Raw genomic sequence first — 26,581 nt, 5'->3', positions numbered from 1 at the left:
CAGCGGTTGCATTAAGAACCAGTGTATCTTTCTAATTATATGTAGAACATGTATCTTTAGTCAAAGTTTATGATGAATATTTCTGTTATCTGGCGTAGCTTTCTATAATTTCTCCGGACATTTTGGAGAATTTTCTGAACATGGTGTCAATGTAAACCGAGATTTATGGATATAAAATGCATATTATCGAACAAAACATAAATGTACTGTGTAACATGTCATATGACTGTCATCTGATGAAGATTTTCAAAAGGTTAGTAAATTATTTTTCTTTTAATCCTGCTTTTGTGATTGTATCTTTTGTTCTACAAAATGGCTGCCTATTGTCTGTGGTTTGGTGGTGGTATAACATAAATATGTGCTATGTTTTCGCCGTAAAACATTTTAAAAATCTGACACGCTGGGTAGATGAACAAGGTGTTTATCTTTCATTTGAGGTATTGGACTTAATGTGTTAATGTGTGGAGGTTAAATATTTCTAAGAATATTTTTGCATTCCCTGCGCCACCGTTTCAGCTGAACGGGGGGTGTAGTTCCCGCATGGGAACCTATAGGCACAACAGTTAGGCTAGGGCTAATTTCAAGGTTTTACTGCTAACCTACAAAGAGTTATATGGTCTTGCTCCCACCTATCCTTCCGATTTGGTCCTGCCGTACATACTTACAAGTCCACTATGATCACAAGTCGCAGGCCTCCTCCTTATTGTCCCTAGAATTTCTAAGCAAACAGCTGGATGCAGGGCTTTCTCCCATAGAGCTCCATTTTTATGGAATGATCTGTCTGTCCATGTGAGAGATGCGGACTCGGTCTCAACCTTTAAGTCTTTACCGAAGACTCATCTCTTCAGTAGGTCCTATGATTGAGTGTAGTCTGGCCCAGGGGGGGGAAGGTGAACGGAAAGGCACTGGAGGGACGAACTGTCCTTGCTGTCTCTGCCTCCCCGGCTCACCTCTCTCCACTGGGATTCTCTGCCTCTGACCCTATTATGGGGGCTGAGTCACTGGCTTACTCGTGACCTTCCATGCCGTCCCTAAGAGAGTTGAGTCACAGACTTTGAACTTCCTGTCTGGGTTTGCGCCCCCTCAGGCTTGTGCGGTGGAGTAGTTCTTCGTGGGCTATACTCAGCCTACTCATGGTAGTAAGTTGGTGGTCTGTTGATATCCCTCTAGTGGTGTGGGGGCTGTGCTTTGGCCAAGTGGGTGGGGTTATAACCTGCCTGTTTGGCCCTGTCCGGGGATATCATCAGACGGGGCCACAGTGTCCCCCAACCCACCCCTGTCTCAGTCTCCAGTATCTATGCTGCAATAGTCTATGTGTCGGGGGGCTAGGGTCAGTCTCTTATATCTGGTGAAATTCTCCTGACTTATCTGGTGTCCTGTGTGAATTTAAGTATGCTCCTTCTAATTATCCCTCTCTCCCTCCCTTCCCAGAGGACCTGAGCCCTAGGATCATGCCTCGGGACTACCTGGCCCGATGACTCCTGGCTGTTCCCAGTCCACCTGGTTGTGCTGCTGCTCCAGTTTCAACTGTTCTGCTTGCGACTAGGGAGCCCTGACCTGTTTACAAGATGTGCTACCTATCAAGGACCTGCTGTTTTTGACTCTCTCTCTCTCCGCCGCACCAGCTTTCTCGACCTCTGAATGCTCGGCTATGAAAAATCAACTGACATTTACTCCTGAAGCACTGACCTGTTGCACCCTCTACAACCACTGTGATTATTATCCTGCTGGTCATCTATGAACATTTGAACATCAAGTAGAAATATCTGGCCTTAATGGCTATGTACTCTTAAAATCTCCACCCGGCACAGCCAGAAGAGGACTGGCCACCCCTCAGAGCCTGGTTCCCCTTTAGGTTCCTTCCTAGGTTCCTGCCTTTCTAGAGAGTTTTTCTAGCCACTGTGCTTCTACATCTGTATTGCTTTCTGTTTGAGGTTTTAGGCTGGTTTTCTCTATAGCACTTTGTGACATCTGCTGATGTAAAAAGGGCTTTATGAATAAATGTGGTTGATTGATTAATAGATCCGATGGGCTGTAGTGGACTTAGGTATTTACATCCACACCCCCCATGTGCATCTTCAACAATTCCTAAATACCTACAATATTAATAACACTTGTGCTATTATCAGTGGTTCAGACCACGTAGACATTTCTGTCATTACGTTCTATGCATCTTCAATGATTCTCTTTCTGCTTCTTCCTATGCATATAAAACACCCTGTGCTCAATGACACTCGTGCTAGTAGTCCCAGACCACGATGGGCGATGGTGGACTGAATCCCTAGATAACCCTAGTTAGCGTTATAGATCGAAAAACTTACATAGAACTGGTTGTGGTATTCTTTCACACAGCTCTCATTCACTCAGTACTTAATAGCTCAATTTCATTCCTCTAATTATCCACATTTCAAGCCACTTATTATCCAAATTTCAATCAATCAGCTTATCCAAATATCATCCTCTTGTTATCCAAATTTCAATCGGCTTAACTTGTCCTTTCCACTCTCACACAACTTTCACATCCTCATTTACTCCCAAACACACTCAGTAATCTCCCTTATTACCCATTTGCAAATGGAAATATATATTTCACAAACAATTAGAAGTGGCCACAGACCACTTAAACATTTCTTCTATAAATGCCTACCGACAGCTGTCAGCGGGGCTTTCCATGGTACCGTTACGCCCTTGCTCTAGTCTTCTCATAAGACTAGTGAAAAGCCTTTCTCTCTATAAGACTGTGGGTACCTTATTATGCGTTATTCGCCTTAATTTGATTGGTTTTATTATAATATTTTTTTTTACACAAATTCATTTATATTGACTTCATAAATTCAAAGATATTCCCTCAATTGTTCGCGGATGATGTGTCTCCTCCTGGGCAGCTCACAGTAAGGGTCTGGTCTGGGCGGGTCTCGTCCTCTTTTGGTCAGATGGGAATTTCCCTCACGCTTCATAAAATAGGCCACCGATTTTCCTCACAGACCCCCACTGGAAAGTTCTGCAGGCAGAATCAATCATCCTGTTCTTTGACGCCAAATTTTTGTGGAAATTCTACACAGGGACGTTCAAAGTCAATCTTCAATGAATCATTGTTTATTAACAGTGTGGCGTACAGCAGGTCAGCCACCAGGGGGAGACTCGTCGAGGCCTGTTGACAGACGGAGTATACATCACTAGGCGATGGCTCCATCTGCTGGACATGCCAGGTCTTGACGGGCTCTCCGCCGAGGACTAATTGGGGCTGATTGGGGAGTTGGTGAGTAATCCAGGGCTGATTGCTCACCAGCTGTACAAGCGCCATAAAGCTGCCAGAAGGGCAGCGCACAGGGGAGGCCTGGGGGGAAGTAAGGTGACTTCCGTGTAGTTGGAGATGGTGCCTGAGCTAAGACGGGGGAGTTTGAGTTTGTATGCCCAACAGGATACAGCAAGACCCAGAGCCCAGAAGACGATATCCCGGAGAGGGTCTCATGGGGGAGACCTATCCCTTTCTTTTGATTTATTATTTAATAAACACCCTTGAAATCGAGCTAATCATACTCTGTCCGTGTCCGATCTGTGTAAACGTCTTGACCCAACCCCCTGGTCTGCCACAACAGGTAACTGGAGAGGTCCCAACAAACTTGATGCAACATAGTGCGCATCTGTCAGGAGCTCTTCCGGGGCAGTCCCGTTAGATTTCTTATATACTGCAGACACATTATACGTTATTCATAATTAATTCATCATTAACGTTTGCTTCAATCATGTGACCAACCAATACTGGTTCATGCATGTGACAGACCAATACCTGACGAGGCTTCTTCTCTTGAAACTGAGATATCTTTCACTCTCAAAACAATGGTCTGGGCGTACTGCCAAATTGCAGACACTGATAGTGAGGATTCATTCACTCAGTCTCTAGCATGAACACAGAAATTGGTTATTAGAAAAGCACAAACATACAATTTACATCACATACTCTTTCCCCTTCTCTCTCATTCCCCTTAGGGAGAGAGATCCAGGGCTATTTTGGCTCTCTCTCTCCATTTAGTCTTTCTTCTACCCTTCCTCCCTCATTTTAATTTAATTTAAATTACACATTTTTATTTAATTACATTTTCGACATTTAGCAGATGCTCTTATCCAGAGCGACTTACAAGTGCATACATTTCCATAATTTTTTCATACTCCCTCCTACCCTTTCTCCCCCTCTCATTTCTGCCTATCCTGGCTTGTTCCTTTTCTCTCTTCTATCTTTCCTCCCTCCCCATCTCATCTCTGACTATGCTGGCTCTCTCCTTTTAGTCTCCCTCCTACCCTTTCTCCACATCATCTTCCCGCTAACCTGGTTGTTGCCAGAGCTCTAATATGCCAAGAAGATAGTGATAACACATTGGGTATGTTCCAAATTCCACCCTGTTCCTTACTGGCCCTGGTCAAAAGTAGTGCACTACATAGGAAATAGTGTGCCATTTGAGATGCAGATATAAAGCAGAAGGCCTTGAGCCTCACAGAGAGGCCTCATCAGCCTGAGAGCCACAGACAGACAGGCAGGAGACCTGAGCACTTAAATAAAGATGGCCAATTCACATTTCACTCAACTAAAAACCTAATAATACTGCATGTGTTATCTTGAGGAGATATTGAAATATTCACGAGGACAATTCAACACGGGGCAGGGAATTAGAAAAATCCACCATCTCAATAGTGCTTCAACAATGATAACAGCTCCCCTCTTAGTATGTATGTTCTTCCTGACCACGTGACCTGACCAGGAAAAACTCCCTAAAATATGTCAATTTTTTCATGTTTTTTTTACAGGGGGAGCCTGTAAAGAAGGAAGACATCTTTGTCGCTGTGAAAACTTGTAAGAAGTTTCACACAGAGAGGGGTGAGTCAGATCTTTGAAGCTCATCTGAAGCTCTGGGGTGGTTAAACTCAGACATGGTCCATAATGTTCGTAAAATATTCATGTCAACATTTTCGCTATTCTTCTAAAAGAGTGTATTTTTAGCCTTTTGAGATGTGTGCCTGGTAAAGTGCTAACTCTGTCAGGTCTGGTTTAACTCTCAGCACAAACTTGCTTTGACTTGGCTGTTTGAATTTCGGAAACATCATGAAAATTCGACATCAGCTCCAGCTGACATGTTGGTCACAGCTAATTGTTCTGATTATAATAATGAAATAATAATGTTTATTTCAAAAAGTTCTGTAAAAGACAAGTTATATGTTTTTAACATTCATAATTAGTAATGCTGCACGTTTTCTGTGTAGAGAAGCCTGATTCTTCTTACTATGGTAGTGTGGACGTGTTGAGCTGTATTGTTTTACCTGTCGTCCTGTTGTCCTGCCCCAGTCCCAGTGGTGAAGAAGACGTGGGAGAGAGAGGCATTTCTGTTGGAGTATTACAGTGACCACACTGACCCTTCCATACCTACCATCGACCTAGGAGTCCCCAACACAGAGAGAGGTGAGTTAGTCCAGGGCCTGTATCCATAAAATGTCTCAGAGTTGGAGTGCTAATCTAGGATCACTTTTGCCTGATTTAGATATGAATAAATATTAAGATTACATGGACAGGGAGGACCTGATCCTAGATCAGCACACTTAATCTGAAACGCAATGTGAATTACAGGCCCTGCTTCCACATATCCACTCTAGTCAGGACCTGTTGCAATTGAGACAATTTGATGCAATTTCAAAAGCACAGTTGAAAAGTTCAGAGTTGATTTTGTTCAAAGATAAAGATCGCTAAATAATTTGTATGAAGCGAAGATCTAAGATGATTCACCTCTTATGATGATTCACCTCATTATGTCGCATGCTAGCAGATGTGTAGATTCAGCTATATGCCCAAGTGAATTGAATAGATAAGGACTGAGTTATTTCCTGATTTGATTCAGTCTGACAAACTCTGGCAGATGGCGAGTCTGATGCTACAGGCATGTTATACCATTCAACCAATTGCACTACACATTATATTTTGTTGTTATTATTTAATCAAGCATAATTTGGCTTCCTGTCCGATCCTGCTCTCATAACATTTGGGATGCAACAAAGGGCTGTGGGAACATTTTGTGCCTCTGTTTTGCCACTGCTTTTTCATGAGGTTGTTAATTGGGTGTCTTGTCTGTTGACTGAGATGCGCAAATCTGCGCATTTACTAAAATGTCAGCTCTCATTTCTTCTACGGTTCTCAATGTCAAACGACGAAGGCCGGATTGTTTGTTTTTTCATGATTGTGACCCTGGTCATTTTAATTCAGGACTCTTGTGACAGAAAGTATCCATTGAAGTGTAAGAGATAGTAACAATGTCAGCATGACTTCAGGTAGACCTGTTAATGATGTCGAATATGCCCACAGTAGCAGGAATTTGAATATGGTGGCTCGATTAGATGTTGTGTGATTTGATAGATTTACTCTTATCAGGTGGAAATGCCCAACTTTTAGGATGGTTTTGGAATGAATATGGAAACCTCTGATTCAACCAGTACCACTGCTCTGCGAGTAAATTACCTTTATTGACTTGAGTTTTATAGAAGAGTTCAAGTAAGCTCTGAATAGGCTTATTAACTATCAACTTTGCTCTCTTCTGATTTTATCTTAATTATGACAACTTCACCTATCAATTCTCCAGTGGAAAAGGGGCAGAGGAAGGGAATGGTGTGTAATGGAATGCTTGTGTTGTAATATGCAGTAAATCAGTGTGGAACAGACGAAGCCAACACTCTGTCTTTCACGCACAATCCCACAGAGTCGGGGCTGTGCAATCGCCCTAATTATCATTATTCAATGGCACGCTTAATTAAACATTTTAAAAACCTTGGTTGGCCTTGGCGTAGCGCTGCATGGAAAGCTCATTCACCACTCTGTCATTGTTCCAAATGGCACCCTATTCCCTGCATAGTGCACTACTTTTGACCGGACACTTATTTTATTTGTGTCTACATTCAACTGGTAAAAGTTGATTGTCATGTGATTAAGAGAAAAAAATCCCTATTAGGGTGTGGTGCCTGACCTCAAAAGGGGCAGCTCCCTATTTTAATGTTGATGTCTATTTAACAGACTGTTAAATTCTGTTAAATAGCCATCACTAACAAATTAGAGGCTACTGCCCTATATACATATACTTGGAATCGCTGGTCACTTTAATAATGGAACACTAGTCACTTTAATAATGCTTACATATTTTGCATTACTCATCTCATATGTATATACTGTATTCTATCCTATTCTACTGTATCTACAGTTGAAGTCGGAAGTTTACATACACTTAGGTTGAAGACATTAAAACTTGTTTTCCAACCATTCCACACATTTCTTGTTAACAAAGTATAGTTTTGGCAAGTCGGTTAGGACATCTACTTGGTGCATGACACAAGTAATTTTTCCAACAGTTGTTTACAGACAGATTATTTCACTTATAATTCACTGTATCATAATTCCAGTGGGTTAGAAATGTACATACACTAAGTTGACTGTGCCTTTAAACATCTTGGAAAATTCCAGAAAATGATGGCATGGCTTTAGAAGCTTCTGATAGGCTAATTGACATAATTTGAGTCAATTGGAGGTGTACCTGTGGATGTATTTCAAGGTCTACTTTCAAACTCAGTGTCTCTTTGCTTGACATCATGGGAAAATCAAAGAAATCAGCCAAGACCTCATAAAACAATGTGTAGACCTCCACAAGTCTGGTTCATCCTTGGGAGCAATTTCCAAATGCCTGAAGGTACCACGTTCATCTGTACAAACAATAGTACGCAAGTATAAACACCATGGGACCATGCAGCCCTCATACCGCTCAGGAAGGAGAGGCATTCTGTCTCCTAGAGATGAACGTACTTTGGTGTAAAAAGTGCAAATCGATCCCAGAACAACAGCAAAGGACCTTGTGAAGATGCTGGAGGAAACAGGTACAAAAGTATCTATATCCACAGTAAAACAAGTCCTATATCGACATAACCTGAAAGGCTGATCAGCAAGGAAGCAGCCACTGCTCAAAAACCGCCCTAAAAAAGCCAGACTGCGGTTTGCAACTGCAAATGGGGACAAAGATCGTACTTTTTTGAGAAATGTCTTCTGGTATGATGAAACAAAAATAGAACTGTTTGGCTATAATGACCACTGTTATGTTTGGAGAAAACGGGGGACGCTTGCAAGCCGAAGAACACCATCCCAAACGTGAAGCACGGGGTGTGGGGGTGCTTTGCTGCAACTTTTTGTGGGAAGCTTGTTGAAGGCTACCCAAAACGTTTGACCCAAGTTAAACAATTCAAAGGCAATGCTACCAAATACTAATTGAGTGTATGTAAACTTCTGACCCACTGGGAATGTGATGAAAGAAATAAAAGCTGAAATAAATCATTCTCTCTACTATTATTCTGACATTTGAGATTCTGACAGATTTAATTGTAAAATGACTTTGTATGATCTGAGTCTCATTTACGAGTTTCTCTTATTTTAACTGCAAAAGTCATGTCATCACCCGATCAGCTACAGTGAGTCCTCCTACCATTACCCTCTACCATTACATTTGTTAATATCCTTTGCTAGTTAGTGAGCTATTAGCCCAGTTATAGATAATTGTATAGTCAGCAATAGAGGAGTGATTGCTTCCTACAAGAGCACAAAACGTGTACATTTCTAAACATCTTTGAACGCTAGTCGGGGAAATAGATTTTTTTGGTCTGAAGAGGCAGTGTTGTATTTTGAGACTGCCTTGAATAAGCTAAGTAGAGGGTAGCATAATTTCTCAGATTTTCTGTAAAAATGGAATGGGAATAATAATGGGTTTTATTTTGTAAAGTGTTTTTTTTTAAAGGTCAAAGGTGGGCCTACATTGAACACCACACATTGGCTGCAGAATGATAGAACAGCTATTTCCATGTTAAAATGTTACGGAATGCATTTTCTACATTGTTTTTGATGGTAGGCCACTCTGGTAGGCCTACATTCTGATCAAATAGCCACAGTAGTCTACTTGGCCATTGTTAAAACTGGAACTTTAAGTGGGTACAGCCTCAGTGTTCACAGTCATTTCTTTCTAACGAGGGCTTTGTGTTGGACCCTATTTCTTCCTAGTTAAGAAATAAGAGGTAGCCCTACTGAACCTGTTTGACAGACAGAATTATAGTCTACTATCCATAGATTTTCTCAGTCAATTCCTTCAGTCCAAGATGTTTAGAAATGTACACGTTTTGTGCTCCTTAAAAAACAAGTTGCTTTTTCTCTGTGCATACCTAGTAGTGGGGTAGGCTAAATAAATACAACAGAATAGGGATAAAGGAAGCAAAATATGCTGTGTAGATCATGCCCAGAGCTCATCGTTGAGCCGTAGCAAAATTAGAGCTGGGCCAACACTCCCACTCCTTTTTTTTCAATTCTCTCAGCACTCCAGCCAAATTACACATGCGTGGCTCCTCACTTAAACTCAAGTCACATGCTCTGGTGTTGTATTCAAAAATATTATTCTCGTCTCCACTCATGTAAAATGATGTAAAATTACATGAAATGTGTTTATCAAAGGCTATTTTTTCTCGGATCCCCAAATACGATGATACAGTGCCTTGCGAAAGTATTCGGCCCCCTTGAACTTTGCGACCTTTTGCCACATTTCAGGCTTCAAACATAAAGATATAAAACTGTATTTTTTTGTGAAGAATCAACAACAAGTGGGACACAATCATGAAGTGGAACGACATTTATTGGATATTTCAAACTTTTTTAACAAATCAAAAACTGAAAAATTGGGCGTGCAAAATTATTCAGCCCCCTTAAGTTAATACTTTGTAGCGCCACCTTTTGCTGCGATTACAGCTGTAAGTCGCTTGGGGTATGTCTCTATCAGTTTTGCACATCGAGAGACCGACATTTTTTCCCATTCCTCCTTGCAAAACAGCTCGAGCTCAGTGAGGTTGGATGGAGAGCATTTGTGAACAGCAGTTTTCAGTTCTTTCCACAGATTCTCGATTGGATTCAGGTCTGGACTTTGACTTGGCCATTCTAACACCTGGATATGTTTATTTTTGAACAATTCCATTGTAGATTTTGCTTTATGTTTTGGATCATTGTCTTGTTGGAAGACAAATCTCCGCCCCAGTCTCAGGTCTTTTGCAGACTCCATCAGGTTTTCTTCCAGAATGGTCCTGTATTTGGCTCCATCCATCTTCCCATCAATTTTAACCATCTTCCCTGTCCCTGCTGAAGAAAAGCAGGCCCAAACTGCTGCCACCACCATGTTTGACAGTGGGGATGGTGTGTTCAGGGTGATGAGCTGTGTTGCTTTTACGCCAAACATAATGTTTTGCATTGTTGCCAAAAAGTTAAATTTTGGTTTCATCTGACCAGAGCACCTTCTTCCACATGTTTGGTGTGTCTCCCAGGTGGCTTGTGGCAAACTTTAAACAACAATTTTTATGGATATCTTTAAGAAATGGCTTTCTTCTTGCCACTCTTCCATCAAGGCCAGATTTGTGCAATATACGACTGATTGTTTTCCTATGGACAGAGTCTCCCACCTCAGCTGTAGATCTCTGCAGTTCATCCAGAGTGATCATGGGCCTCTTGGCTGCATCTCTGATCAGTCTTCTCCTTGTATGAGCTGAGAGTTTAGAGGGATGGCCAGGTCTTGGTAGATTTGCAGTGGTCTGATACTCCTTCCATTTCAACATTATCGCTTGCACAGTGCTCCTTGGGATGTTTAAAGCTTGGGAAATCTTTTTGTATCCAAATCCGGCTTTAAACTTCTTCACAACAGTATCTCGGACCTGCCTGGTGTGTTCCTTGTTCTTCATGATGCTCTCTGCGCTTTTAACGGACCTCTGAGACTATCACAGTGCAGGTGCATTTATACGGAGACTTGATTACACACAGGTGGATTGTATTTATCATCATTAGTCATTTAGGTCAACATTGGATCATTCAGAGATCCTCACTGAACTTCTGGAGAGAGTTTGCTGCACTGAAAGTAAAGGGGCTGAATAATTTTGCACGCCCAATTTTTCAGTTTTTGATTTGTTAAAAAAGTTTGAAATATCCAATAAATGTCGTTCCACTTCATGATTGTGTCCCACTTTTGTTGTTGATTCTTCACAAAAAAATACAGTTTTGTATCTATATGTTTGAAGCCTGAAATGTGGCAAAAGGTCGCAAAGTTCAAGGGGGCCGAATACTTTCGCAAGGCACTGTAGATTCAAGCAATGCTTTTTACACTGAACAAAAATGTTAAAGATTTTACTGCATTACAGTTCAATAAAGGAAATCAGTCAATTGAAATCAATTTATTAGGGCCTAATCTATGGATTTCACATGATCGGGAATACAGATACAGCAGGTATCAGATACCTAAAAAAAGGTAAGGGTGTGGATCAGAAAATCAGTCAGTATCTGCTGTGATCACCATTTGCCTCATGCAGCACGACATATCTCCTTCACATACAGTTTATCAGGGTGTTGATTGTGGCCTATGGAATGTTGTCCCACTCCTCTTCGCTGTGCGAAGATGCTGGATATTGGCGGGAACTGGAACATGCTGTCGTACATGTCAATCCAGAGCATCTGAAACATGCTCAATGGGTTACATGTCTGGTGAGTATGGTATCAGCAAACCGCTTGTTTGATTTGTTCAACACTTTTTTGGTTACTACATCATTGCATATGTGTTATTTCATAGTGTTGATGTCTTCACTATTATTCTACAATGTAGAAAATAGTAAAAATAAAGAAAAACCCTTGAATGAGTAGGTGTGTCCAAACATTTGACTTGTACTGTATCTACAGTAATGAAATTGCATTCTATTGGTGCATCCTACTTATTAGTCAACCAAAGACAGATCGGCTCTTGTTGTCAAATTGACTAGGCCTGAGCCGCATGCTAACCGAATCAGTTAGCTTACGGAGAAGCTCAAATTGACTGGGCCTGAGCAGCACGATAACCGAATGTTAGCTTACGGAGACGCTCAAGTTGACTGGACCTAAGGCTAACGCTAACCGATTGTGGCACAATCCATTAGCGTGCAATACTCAGGAAGTGTAAAGTGGATGTTGTTCCCACTGTGACAATTAAAACCTATCTGAACCAAAAGACGTGAATAGATGGCAGCATTTTGCGCAAAACTGAAAATGTGAATCACCACATGTTGGTAAAGCATTCTTCCTGAAGCTTCTTGAGAAAATGCCAAGAGTGTGCAAAGCTGTCATTAAGACTAAGGGTGGCTACTTTGAAGAATCTGAAATATAAAAGGTATTTTGATTTGTTTAACACCTTTTTGGTTACTACATGATTCCATTTGTGTTATGTTATAGTTTTGAGGTCTTCACTATTATTCTACAATGTAGAAAATATTAAAAATAAAGAAAAACCCTTGAATGAGTACGTGTGTTAAAACTTTTGGCTGGTACTGTATATTTATACTCTTTTTTTAATGTATATTATTGTGTACTGTTATATATTTCTGCACTGTTTGAGTTAGGAACACAAGCATTTTGCTACACCCACAATAGCATCTGCTAAATATGTGTATCCGACCAATAACATTTGATTTGATTTATACAAATTGCTCAGCACCAGTCAATTTGACTGGAGATTTGCTGGCCACAAAAATATTACATTTTCTGTCCTTTAAAGTTAACTTTAAAACTTAAACATTTCACTACGCCGTCAAGATGGGTGGGGGCACTAAAATGTTTTGCCAGAGACGTGGTTTGAAAGCCCTGATACATCCGACAAACGTCAGAGCCGTTGTAGTACGATTCAATCTTAGTCCTGTGATGATGCTTTGCCTGTCTGATGGTTCTTCGGAGGAAGATGGCCTGAACACCATATCTGAATTGATATCTTCAGAGTTCTGTAACGATTTTCTGCTTCCTCTGGCGAGGAGTATGAAATATCGGACCAATGCGCGGCGTGGTAAGTGTCCATAATATATTTATTAAACTGAACACAGAATACAAAAGAACAAGAGAAATAAATTAAAACCGAAACAGTTCTCTACGGTAAAACACAGACACAGAAAACAACTACCCCACAACCCATAGTGGGAAAACAGGCTGCCTAAGTATGGTTCTCAATCAGAGACAACGAATGACAGCTGCCTCTAATTGGGAACCATACCAGGCCAAAACCAGAAATACAAAACATAGAATACAAAACATAGAATGCCCACCCCTACTCACGCCCTGACCAAACTAAAACAGAGACATACAAAAGGAACTAAGGTCAGGACGTGACAAGTTCGTACTGTTAGGTGACCTAAACTGGGCTATGCTTAACACCCCGTCCGTCCTACAATCTAAGCTAGATGACCTCAATTATCAAGGAACCTACCTGGTAGAACCCTAACTCTGTAACCATGGGCACCCTCTTAGATATCATCCTGACCAACTTGCCCTCTAAATACACCTCTACTGTCTTCAACCAGGATCTCAGCGATCACTTCCTCATTGCCTGCGTGCATAATGGGTCCACGGTCAAACGACCACCCCTCACCACTGTCAAACGCTCCCTAAAACACTTCAGCGAGTAGGCCTTTCTAATCGACCTGGCCCGGGTACCCTGGAAGGATATTGACCTCATCCCGTCAGTAGGGGATGCCTGGTTGTCTTTAAAAGTGCTTTCCTCACCACCTTAAATAAGCATGCCAAAAAATGTAGAACTAAGAACAGATATTGCCCACTCCAGACTTGACTGCCCTTGACCAGCACAAAAACATCCTGTGGCGTTCTGCATTTAGCATCGAATAGCCCCCGCAATATACAACTTTTCAGGGAAGTCAGGAACTAATATACTCAGTCAGTTAGGAAAGCTAAGGCTAGCATTTTCAAACAGAAATTTGCATCCTGTAGCACTAATTCCAAAACGTTCTGGGACCCTGTAAAGTCCATGGAGAATAAGAGCACCTCCTCCCAGCTGCCCACTGCACTGAGGATAGGAAACACTGTCACCACCTATAACGAACGATAATCGATCATTTCAATAAGCATTTTTCTATGGCTGGCATGCTTTCCACCTGGCTGCCCTGCCCTGGCCAACATCTCAGCACCCCCCGCAGCAACTCGCCCAAGCCTCCCCTGCTTCTCCTTCAACCAAATCCAGACTGCTGATGTTTTGAAAGAGCTGCAAAATCTGGATCCCTACAAATCAGCAGGGCTGGACCATCTGGACCCTCTCTTTCTAAAATTATCAGCCAAAATTGTTGCAACCCCCATTACTAGCCTATTCAACCTCTCTTTCTTATCATCTGAGATACTGAAATATTGGAAAGCTGCCGCAGTCATCCCCCTCTTCAAAGGGGGAGACACTGTAGACCCAAACTGTTATAGACCTATATCCATACTGCCCTGCCTTTCTAAAATGTTTGAAAGTCAAGTTAACAACAGATCACCAACCATTTCGAATCCCACCATACATTCTCCACTATGCAATCTGGTTTCCGAGCTGATCATGGGTGCATCTCAGGCACGCTCAAGGTCCTAAACGATATCATAACCGCCATCGATAAAAGACAGTACTGTGCAGCCATCTTCAACGTCCTGGCCAAGGCTTTCGACTCTGTCTATCACCGCATTCTTATCGACAGACTCAATAGCCTTGGCTCAAATGACTGCCTCGCCTGGTTCACTAACTACTTCTCAGGTAGAGTTCAGTGTGTCGAATCGGGGGCCTTTTGTCCGGACCCCTGGCAGTCTCTATGGGGGTGCCACAGGGTTCAATTCTCGGGCCGACTCTTTTCTCTGTATATATCAATGATGTCACTCTTGCTGCTGGTGATTCTCTGATCCACCTCTACGCTATCAACATCGTTCTGTATACATCTGGCCTTTCTTTGGACACTGTGCTAACAAACCTCCAAACGAGCTTCAACACCATACAACACTCCTTCTGTGGCTTCCAACTGCTTTTAAATGCTAGTAAAACTAAGTGCATGCTCTTCAACCAATTGCTCTAAAACGCTCCCTCCTGCCCAACTAACATCACTACTCTGGACGGTTCTGACTTAGAATATGTGGACAACTACAAATACCTACGTGTCTGGTTAGACTGTAAACTCTCCTTCCAGACTCACATTAAGCATTTCAAATCCAAAATTAAATCTAGAATCGGCTTCCTATTTCACAACAAAGCCTCCGTCACTCATGCTGCCAAACATACCCCCGTAAAACTGACTATCCTACCGATCCTTGACTTTGGCGATGTCATTTACAAAATAACCTCCAACACTCTACTCAGCAAACTGGAAGTAGTCTATCACAGTGCCATTCGTTTTGTCACCAAAGCCCCATATACTACCCACCACTGCGACCTGTATGCTCTTGTTGGCTGGCCCTCACTACATATTCGTCGCCAAACCCACTGACTCCAGATCATCTATACGTCTTTTCTAGGTAAAGCCCTACCTTATCTCAGCTCACTGGTCACCATAGCAATACCCACCCGTAGCACGCGCTCCAGCAGGTATATTGCACTGGTCATCCCCAAATCCAACACTTCCTTTGGCCAAGTGTTGGAAATCCAGTTCTTTGCTGCCAATGACTGGAATGAATTGCAAAAATCGCTGAAGCTGAAGAGTTATATCTCCCTCTCTAAATTTAAGCATCAGCTGTCAGAAAAGCTTACCGATGGCTGTGTACAAGTACAGTGAATCTGTAAATAGCACACCCAACTACCTCATCCCCATATTGTTACTTATCCTCTTGCTCTTTTGCACCCCAGTATCTCTACTTGCTCATCATCATCTGCACAACTATCACTCCAGTATTAATGCTAAATTGTAATTATTTCACCTCTATGGCCTTTACCTCCCTACTCTTCTACATTTGCACACACTGTACATATGTGTTTCTTTTGTGTTATTGACTGTACATTTGTTTATGTGTAACTCTGTTGTTGTTTTTGTCGCACTGCTTTGCTTTATCTTGGCCAGGTTGCAGTTGTAAATGAGAACTTGTTCTCAACTGGCCTACCTGGTTAAATAAAGGTGAAATAAAAAAATAAAAAGCTATATCCCACAGTCAATCCTAATCCTAACTCGGGATCCATGTGCACAATTATTTTTAGTTCTAGTTCTAGAGTGAGGATTCTAGAGCTCAAATTAAGATCTGGACATTTAATGTCCTGTCAAATGATGGGCAACCTTACATCCTAGAGTTACAGAAATGGTACTCTGTGTGTTTTGTTCTGCAGGTCATTGTGGGAAGACGTTTGCCATCTTGGAGAGGTATGTCAGCGATGCAGTGCCAAAGACGAGATGGCTTCTGGTGGTGGATGATGACACACTCATCAGGTAAAGCTCTCAGTACACACACACACAGACGGACAAACGGACGGACGGACGGACGTCGTGTCGTGTCCCTTGTATATATCGTTTTTTTAACATATTTTTCTTGCAATATCTTTTAAAACATTTAGCTAAACCTCAACTTCTAAATACTCTCCTGCAAAGGACGGACGTCGTGTCGTGTCGTGTCCCTTGTATATATCGTTTTTTTAACATATTTTTCTTGCAATATCTTTTAAAACATTTAGCTAAACCTCAACTTCTAAATACTCTCCTGCAACCCGCCTCACCCAATGTAGCGCTGATCTGCTTTTTTTTCTAAAGTATTTATATTTACTTCGGATCCGGAACCCCTCAACTGAAGCTAGCCAGCTAACTACCAGCTATCAGTCAGCAAACCATTGCTAGCGGTCTTCAGCTAACCGGTCATCAGCTAACCTTTAGCTCGGAAAGCTCTCGCCAGTTCGAACAACGCGACTCTAAACCAGAGCATAACGGACCTATTATTTTTATCCCCGGATTCCCACCGGATTCCCACCGCAAACGGAACATTTTCAGCTGGATCTTCACAACTAGCTAACCGCAACCCTGGATGATTACTCCTGGCTAGCGTTTCCATCCACCTAGCTTGAAGCTAGCCCGGCCAGAGCTCCTGTGCTACCACCGAAGCATACTCCTGGGCTACGGACCCACAACCGGTCTATCGATGTCACCGCATGAAGAGGCATAAACAGACTCACCCCATCGCGATGTCCCCCAAAGGCTAACTTTCTAGCCCTTGCTAACTCCTTGCTTGCTAATTCGGCCTGCTAACTGCTAGCTTGTTTAGCCCCGGTCTACTAACTGTTCGCTTGTTAGCACAGGCCTGCTAACCGTCTGAATCGCCGCGTCCCAACCATTCACTGGACCCATATTTACTTTCAATCTCTTTTTGATTTTTATTCATTTATACCTTCCGGTAACCTGCCTCACCCAATGTGATATGGAATCGCTATTATTTTACATTTTTAGAACACATTCAAGAACCTCCAGAAGCTAACCAGCTAACTAGCTACAAGCTATTTAGTCATTGTTAGCCACTGCTAGCGGCTTTTACCTTCTGCACAGCCAGCCAGTTTTTTTAACCTGGATAATATTCGCCAGTCTAGCTTCCCTGCCCCATCCACCGTTGCCCCCTGGACACTGATCACTTGGCTACATAGCTGATGCATGCTGGACTGTCCATTAATCACGGTACTCCATTCTGCTTGTTTATGTTTTATCTGTCGGCCCCAGCCGCACTCAGGCTCTGTGTGTAGTTAATCCGACCCTCCCTGCCTAGTCAACGCCATTTTACCTGCTGTTGTTGTGCTAGCTGATTAGCTGTTGTTGTCTCACCTACTGTTTTAACTACTGTTTTAGCTAGCTCTCCCAATTCAACACCTGTGATTACTGTATGCCTCGCTGTATGTCTCTCTCAAATGTCAATATGCCTTGTATACTGTTGTTCAGGTTAGTTATCATTGTTTTAGTTTACAATGGAGGCCCTAGTTCCACTCTTCATACCTCTGATACCTCCTTTGTCCCACCTCCCACACATGCGGTGACCTCACCCATTACAACCAGCATGTCCAGAGATACAACCTCTCTCATCATCACCCAGTGCCTGGGCTTACCTCCGCTGTACCCGCACCCCACCATACCCCTGTCTGCGCATTATGCCCTGAATATATTATACCATGCCCAGAAATCTGCTCCTTTTATTCTCTGTCCCCAACGCTCTAGGCGACCAGTTTTGATAGCCTTTAGCCGCACCCTCATACTACTCCTCCTCTGTTCCGCGGGTGATGTGGAGGTAAACCCAGGCCCTGCATGTCCCCAGGCACCCTCATTTGTTGACTTCTGTGATTGAAAAAGCCTTGGTTTCATGCAATGTCAACATCAGAAGCCTCCTCCCTAAGTTTGTTTTACTCACTGCTTTAGCACACTCTGCTAACCCTGATGTCCTTGCCGTGTCTGAATCCTGGCTCAGGAAGGCCACCAAAAATTCTGAGATTTCCATACCCAACTATAACATTTTCCGTCTAGATAGAACTGCCAAAGGGGGAGGAGTTGCAGTCTACTGCAGAGATAGCCTGCAAAGTAATGTCATACTTTCCAGGTCCATACCCAAACAGTTCGAACTACTAATTTTGAAAATTACTCTCTCCAGAAATAAGTCTCTCTCACTGTTGCCGCCTGCTACCGACCCCGCTCAACTCCCAGCTGTGGCCTGGACACCATTTGTGAATTGATCGCCCCCATCTACCTTCAGAGTTTGTTCTGTTAGGTGACCTAAACTGGGATATGCTTTACACCCCGGCAGTCCTACAATCTAAGCTAGATGCCCTCAATCTCACACAAATCATCAAGGAACCCACCAGGTACAACCCTAAATCTGTAAACAAGGGCACCCTCATAGACGTCATACTGACCAACTGGCCCTCCAAATACACCTCCGCTGTCTTCAACCAGGATCTCAGCGATCACTGCCTCATTGCCTGTATCCGCTATGGAGCCGCAGTCAAACAACCTCCCCTCTTCACTGTCAAATGCTCCCTAAAACACTTCTGTGAGCAGGCCTTTCTAATCGACCTGGCCAGGGTATCCTGGAAGGACATTGACCTCATCCCGTCAGTTGAGGATGCCTGGTCATTCTTTAAAAGTAACTTCCTCACCATTTTAGATAAGCATGCTCTGTTCAAAAAATGCAGAACTAAGAACAGATATAGCCCTTGGTTCACTCCAGACCTGACTGCCCTCGACCAGCACAAAAACATCCTGTGGCGGACTGCAATAGCATCGAATAGTCCCCGCGATATGCAACTGTTCAGGGAAGTCAGGAACCAATACACGCAGTCAGTCAGGAAAGCTAAGGCCAGCTTCTTCAGGCAGAAATTTGCATCCTGTAGCTCCAACTCCAAAAAGTACTGGGACACTGTGAAGTCCATGGAGAACAAGAGCACCTCCTCCCAGCTGCCCACTGCACTGAGGCTAGGTAACACTGTCACCACCGATAAATCCATGATTATCGAAAACTTCAACAAGCATTTCTCAACGGCTGGCCATGCCTTCCGCCTGGCTACTCCAACCTCGGCCAACAGCCCCCCCCCCCCCCGCAGCTACTCGCCCAAGCCTCTCCAGGTTCTCCTTTACCCAAATCCAGATAGCAGATGTTCTGAAAGAGCTGCAAAACCTGGACCCGTACAAATCAGCTGGGCTTGACAATCTGGACCCTCTATTTCTGAAACTATCCGCCGCCATTGTCGCAACCCCTATTTACCAGCCTGTTCAACCTCTCTTTCATATGAGTCTGAGATCCCCAAGGATTGGAAAGATGCCGCAGTCATCCCCCTCTTCAAAGGGGGAGACACCCTGGACCCAAACTGTTACAGACCTATATCCATCCTGCCCTGCCTATCCAAAGTCTTCGAAAGCCAAGTCAACAAACAGGTCACTGACCATCTCGAATCCCACCGTACCTTGTCCCCTGTGCATTCTGGTTTCCGAGCCGGTCACGGGTGCACCTCAGCCACGCTCAAGGTACTAAACGATATCATAACCGCCATCGATAAAAGACAGTACTGTGCAGCCGTCTTCATCGACCTTGCCAAGGCTTTCGACTCTATCAATCACCATATTCTTATCTGCAGACTCAGTAGCCTCGGTTTTTCGGATGACTGCCTTGCCTGTTTCACCAACTACTTTGCAGACAGAGTTCAGTGTGTCAAATCGGAGGGCATGCTGTCCGGTCCTCTGGCAGTCTCTATGGGGGTGCCACAGGGTTCAATCCTCGGGCCGACTCTTTTCTCTGTATATATCAATGATGTTGCTCTTGCTGCGGGCGATTCCCTGATCCACCTCTACGCAGACGACACCATTCTATATACTTCCGGCCCGTCCTTGGACACTGTGCTATCTAACCTCCAAACGACCTTCAATGCCATACAACACTCCTTCCGTGGCCTCCAACTGCTCTTAAACGCTAGTAAAACCAAATGCATGCTTTTCAACCGTTCGCTGCCTGCACCCGCACGCCTGACTAGCATCACCACCCTGGATGGTTCCGACCTTGAATATGTGGACATCTATAAGTACCTAGGTGTCTGGCTAGACTGTAAACTCTCCTTCCAGACTCATATCAAACATCTCCAATCGAAAATGAAATCTAGAGTTGGCTTTCTATTCCGCAACAAAGCCTCCTTCACTCCGCCAAACTTACCCTAGTAAAACTGACTATCCTTCCGATCCTCGACTTCGGCGATGTCATCTACAAAATTGCTTCCAACACTCTACTCAGCAAACTGGATGCAGTTTATCACAGTGCCATCCGTTTTGTCACTAAAGCACCTTATACCACCCGCCACTGCGACCTGTATGCTCTAGTCGGCTGGCCCTCACTACATATTCGTCGCCAGACCCACTGGCTCCAGGTCATATACAAGTCCATGCTAGGTAAAGCTCCGCCTTATCCCAGTTCACTGGTCACGATGGCAACACCCACCCGTAGCACGCGCTCCAGCAGGTGTATCTCACTGATCATCCCTAAAGCCAACACCTCATTTGGCCGCCTTTCGTTCCAGTTCTCTGCTGCCTGTGACTGGAACGAATTGCAAAAATCGCTGAAGTTGGAGACTTTTATCTCCCTCACCAACTTCAAACATCTGCTATCTGAGCAGCTAACCGATCGCTGCAGCTGTACATAGTCTATCGGTAAATAGCCCACCCATTTTTACCTACCTCATCCCCATACTGTTTTTATTTATTTACTTTTCTGCTCTTTTGCACACCAATATCTCTACCTGTACATGACCATCTGATCCTTTATCACTCCAGTGTTAATCTGCAAAATTGTAATTATTCGCCTACCTCCTCATGCCTTTTGCACACAATGTATATAGAGTCCCCTTTTTTTTCTTTTTTTCTACTGTGTTAATTGTTTACTCCATGTGTAACTCTGTGTTGTCTGTTCACACTGCTATGCTTTATCTTGGCCAGGTCGCAGTTGCAAATGAGAACTTGTTCTCAACTAGCCTACCTGGTTAAATAAAGGTGAAATAAAATAAATTTTAAAAAACAGACAGACACACACACACACACACACACACACACACACACACACAATGGCTGACGGTGTGTCTGAGTGATAGTACCTCCTCAGTCCAACGTGTGTGTGTGTACACTTATGCCAAAACCCCTGATGCAGTGAAAAAGCTGTCAAATAAGAAAGTAAAAAAGTTCAAAGAACTCGTGTCAGGACTGCCTCCTGAGGACAAAGTCAGCAAACGTATTATATTTTATTTAGTGCGGAAGTTACTGGATGTAGAGAGCAGCGGTGTCAGAATTGGGAGGTTTTGATGAGGAATATCCTAACAGTGTACAGGTGTATGTAAGTTGTTTGTGTGTGCACACCTGTGTGAAGAGAGAATATGTGTTTGTGTGTGTGTGTCTGCGTGCACATGTGTGTTTGTTTGCATTCGGTGTGTGTTTGTTTGTACATGCATGTCTACCCTCCCCAGCCTGCCCAGACTGCAGATGCTGCTGAGCTGTTATGACCCCTCTGAACCGGTGTGTCTAGGGGAGAGGTATGGCTACGGGCTGGGCCAGGGAGGCTACAGCTACATCACCGGAGGAGGGGGGTGAGTCACAACATCTGCATCCAAAATGGAACCCTATTCCCTTCAGCGTACACTACTTTTGATGGCCCTGGTCAAAAGTAGTGTATTATGTAAGGGATAAGGGTGCCTTTTGGGACTAAGCTAACATCTGACACAGACATTTTGGATTCAGAAATTGATGTTAATTGAGACAGAGGCCATACTTTTAGAGCAGTGGTTCCTAACTCTGGTCCTCGAGTACCTCAAACGAGAGGTCTTCAGATCCGAAATTCCGAGACCCGAGCGGGTCTGGGTCCTAAATTGTCACTTTTGTCTCGGATCACGTGCGCCTGCTGCTGAGGAGAGAGAGAGAGGGCGAGTGAGAGGGGCCTCGGCCTATAGGCTACTCTTGATAGAGCAGATGGAGGCCTTTTTTATTGACGTAAAACTAAAGTTAGAGGAGAAAGAGTACAGTGAAAACTAGTCGACAAGTGGATTGTCCTCTGTGGGTACAAGTTGTAATATTGTGAACAAAGGTGACAAGAACATTGGTGCGGCCAAATGGACTATGTGCAACTCGCTATTCAGGTTTGATACAATTTTGTATTTATCATTATTATTATTGTGTATCATTATTATTATTGTAGGCATATTTAAAAATCTAAACCAGTTCTTTAAATATGTTGTGTTTAGATTCCTTTTGTCGAGGCATTTTCATTGGATAAGTTGTTCGAACTGTCTTTTTTATTTTGTGCTCCGTGTTTGTGCTTTAGTTTAAGATAGGTTACAAGTAGGCCTGTTGTAAAATAAATATTATTTGTCTGTAGAGCTCGCCAGCTTGTAGTCCTAAAAACCGGAAATTAGTTACCTCTGGTTTGTTCAACCATTCCTAAGGGGGAAATGAATGGGAAAGGAATAGGAAAAATTATAACATATACGATCTCTTAAGCCTGTGTTTACCACAGACTTTATTTTCTGCATTTCCAAAACTTCCAATCATTTTCCCATAAGCTGTGTCCAACGAACCATGGCGGAGTTAGTGCCTACAAGAAGACGCCATTACTATTGCTCTCTATAGCTGCCATTTGTCGGGTAGGACGACAGTAGGCACCTGCCTTTGTTGGTTATTGCTGCAATATAAGCCTCATAAAAACTTTTGTGAAGGTTTAAACCTTCAAAACCATTTTTCCTTCTATTGAGCCTTTTTATTTGGTCAAGTTAAGTTCCAACTGTAATGTTGTGTTTGCCACAATATAATATAATTACTGGTAGGGCTACTACTGTATATCTACTCGCACTCAAACCATGAAAAGGAAAAAACTAAGAGGGCGTCAGCCAAATTATTAGGTTTTTACGCCCAGCCGCCTCGTCAGGCTGCCAACTGGATCATCGGGCTCCCACGCCTCAGCTGGATCGACAGGCTCCCATGCCTCTGTCGGTTCGTCAGGATTTTACTCCCAGCCGGCTTGTCCAGCACCCGTGCCTCGGCCGGCCCTTCAGGCTCGCCCAGGTGGGACGCAGGGTGGCACCCCTAGAGGGGAGGTACTGTCACGCCTTCTCCCGCTCCCCCTCCCTGGCGCTCAAAGGCTCCAGGCTCCCCAGCATTACGTACTACTGCAACAGTCATTACACACACCTGCCTTTCCCCCGTCATGCGCATCAACGATTATTGGACTCTGTGTCATTACCTGGACATTGTGTCATTACCTCCGCTATCTGTTCCCAAGCTCTGTTCCCAGCTTCAGGTTAAATGTTTGTTTATCTTTACATACCCGGTTCTGACGCTGTCTCTGTCCTGTTTGATGTCTGTTCCTTATTAAATGTTCAACTCCCCGTACCTGCTTCTCATCTCCAGCGTCGGTTCTTACAATAACTAAAGAAATCTGCAACTCATTTTGACATTTTTGGTGTCCTTTAGTGGTGGTTTCTTTGCAGCAATTCGACCACAAAGGCCTGATTCACGCTGTCTCCTCTGAACAGCTGATGTTGAGATGTGTCTGTTACTTGAACTCTGAGGTGCAATCTGAGGTGCAGTTAATTGCCGATTTCTGAGGCTGGCAAAGCTAATGAAATGATCCTCTGCAGCAGAGGTAATTCTGGGTCATTCCTGTGGTGGTCCTCACGAAAGCCCGTAACTTCATTAGCGCTTGATGGTTGTTGCGACTGCACAGATCTCACCCCGTGGGGTCAAAATGATCACAAGAACGGTGAGCAAAAATCCCTGAACCACACTATGGCCAAGGGCGACCTAGTGAATGACCTGCAGAGAGCTGGGACCAAAGTAACAAAGCCTACCATCAGTAACACACTACGCCGCCAGGGACTCAAATCCTGCAGTGCCAGACGTGTCCCCCGGCTTAAGCCAGTACATGTCCAGGCCCGTCTGAAGTTTGCTGGAGAGCATTTGGATGATCCAGAAGAAGATTGGGAGAATGTCATATGGGCAGATGAAACCAAAATATAACTTTTTGGTAAAAACTCAACTCATTGTGTTTGGAGGACAAAGAATGCTGAGTTGCATCCAAAGAACACCATACCTACTGTGAAGCATGGGGGTGGAAACATCATGCTTTGGGGCTGTTTATGTGCAAAGGGACCAGGACGACTGATCTGTGTAAAGGAAAGAATGAATGGGGCCATTTGACATTTGACCTCTGTCATTGCCAACACAGGGTATATAAGAAAGTATTGAGATAAACTTTTGTTATTGACCAAATACTTATTTTTCACCATAATTTGCAAATAAATTCATTTAAAAATCCTACAATGTGATTTTCTGGATTTTTTTTCTCATTTTGTCTGTCATAGTTGAAGTGTACCTATGATGAAAATTACAGGCCTCTCATCTTTTTAAGTGGGAAAACTTGCACAATTGGTGTCTGACTAAATACTTTTTTGCCCCACTGTACACTTAGGTTGGAGTCATTAAAATTAGTTTTTCACCCACGACACTAATTTCTTGTTAACAAACTATAATTTGGGCAAGTTGGTTAGGACATCTACATTGTGCATGACACAGGTATTTTTTTCCAACAATTGTTTACAGACAGATCATTTCACTTATAATTCACTGTATCACAATTCCAGTGGGTCAGAAGTTTACATGCACTAAGTTGGCTGTGCCTTTAAACAGCTTGGAAAATTCCAGAAAATGAGGTCATGGCTTTATAAGCTTCTGATAGGCTAAATGACATCATTTGAGTCAATTGGGGGTATACCTGTGGAGCTATTTCAAAACCTGCCTTCAAACTCAGTGCCTCTTTGCTTGACATCATAGGAAAATCCAAAGAAATCCGCCAAGACCTCCACAAGTCTGGTTCATCCTTGGGAGCAATTTCCAAACGCCTGAAGGTACCACATACATCTGTACAAACAATAGTATGCAAGTATAAACACCATGGAACCACTCAGCCATCATACCGCTCAGGAAGGAGACACATTCTGTCTCCTAGAGATGAACGTACTTTTTTGATCAATCCCAGAACAACAGCAAAGGCCCTTGTGAAGATGCTGGAGGAAACAGGTACAAAAGTATCTATATCCACAGTAAAACGAGTCCTGTATTGACATAACCTGAAAGGCCGCTCAGCAAAGAAAAGGCCACTGCTCCAAAACCGCCATTAAAAAGCCAGACTGCGGTTTGCAACTGCACATGGGGACAAATATCATACTTTTTGGAGAAATGTCATCTGGTGTGAGGACAAAATAGAACTGTTTGGCCATAACGACCATTGTTCTGTTTGGAGGAAAAGGGGTAGGCTTGCAAGCTGAAGAACACCATCCCAACCGTTCAGCACGGGGATGGCAGCATCATGTTGTGGGGGTGGTTTGCTACAGGAGGGCTGGTGCACGTCACAAAATAGATGGCTTCATGAGGAAAGGAAAATTATGTGGATATATTGAAGCAACATCAAGACATAAGTCTTGGTCGCAAAAGCTTGGTCGCAAATGGGTCTTCCAAATGGACAATGACCTCCAAGCATTCTTCCAAAGTTGTGTCAAAATGGCTTAAGGACAACAAAGTCAAGGTATTGGGGTGGCAATCCAAAAGCCCTGACCTCAATCCTATAGAACATTTGTCGGCAGAACTGAAAAAGCGTGTGCGAGCAAGGAGGCCTACAAAACTGACTCAGATACACCAGGTCTGTCATGAGGAATTGGCCAAAATTCACCCAACCTATTGTGGGAAACTTGTGGAAGGCTACCCAAAATGTTTAACCCAAGTTAAACAATTTAAAGACATTGCTACCAAATACTAATTGAGTGTATGTACTTCTGACCCACTGGGAATGTGATGAAAGAAATAAAAACTGAAATAAATCATTCTCTCTACTATTATTCTGACATCACTTAAAATAAAGTGATGATCCTAACGGACGTAAGACAGGGAATATTTACTAGGATTAAATGTCAGGAATTGTGAAAACTGAGTTTAAATGTATTTGGCTAAGGTGTATGTAAACTTCCGATTTCAACTGTGTAAGTCTTGCTCTCCACTTTCTGGAGGACCGAGTTTTGAAATCGGTGTAATTAGAGTATGATAGTTAAGGAGATGGAGAAAACACCTGTATCCGGATTACATCTTCAAACTAAGGGTAACCATGGCATCCGTGACAGGGAGAAGCATCCAACCATGATGTATATGGGTAAGGTACTCTATCTTACTACATTGTCAGATATGATACATTTCTTATTTTGACAAAGTC

The 26,581-nt window shown here is 43.2% G+C and overlaps 1 protein-coding gene across 2 annotated transcripts in view; it reads left to right on the top strand.

The window, feature by feature from the left end:
* LOC112265010 (beta-1,3-glucosyltransferase) overlaps nt 1-26,581 on the top strand; it is a 141,311-nt gene that overhangs the window by 108,947 nt on the left and 5,783 nt on the right. For both annotated transcript variants that reach the window (XM_042295785.1, XM_024441995.2), the window contains 4 exons: nt 4,804-4,873; nt 5,339-5,452; nt 16,167-16,266; nt 21,798-21,917. In XM_042295785.1, the coding sequence (XP_042151719.1) occupies nt 4,804-4,873; nt 5,339-5,452; nt 16,167-16,266; nt 21,798-21,917 (404 nt within the window). The remainder of the gene's footprint in view (nt 1-4,803; nt 4,874-5,338; nt 5,453-16,166; nt 16,267-21,797; nt 21,918-26,581) is intronic.

Source organism: Oncorhynchus tshawytscha, linkage group LG13 (assembly GCF_018296145.1).
Source record: "Oncorhynchus tshawytscha isolate Ot180627B linkage group LG13, Otsh_v2.0, whole genome shotgun sequence".
Classification (NCBI taxonomy): domain Eukaryota; kingdom Metazoa; phylum Chordata; class Actinopteri; order Salmoniformes; family Salmonidae; genus Oncorhynchus; species Oncorhynchus tshawytscha.
Note: the sequence above shows the minus strand (reverse complement) of the source record. Positions and strands in the feature narration are given on the sequence as shown.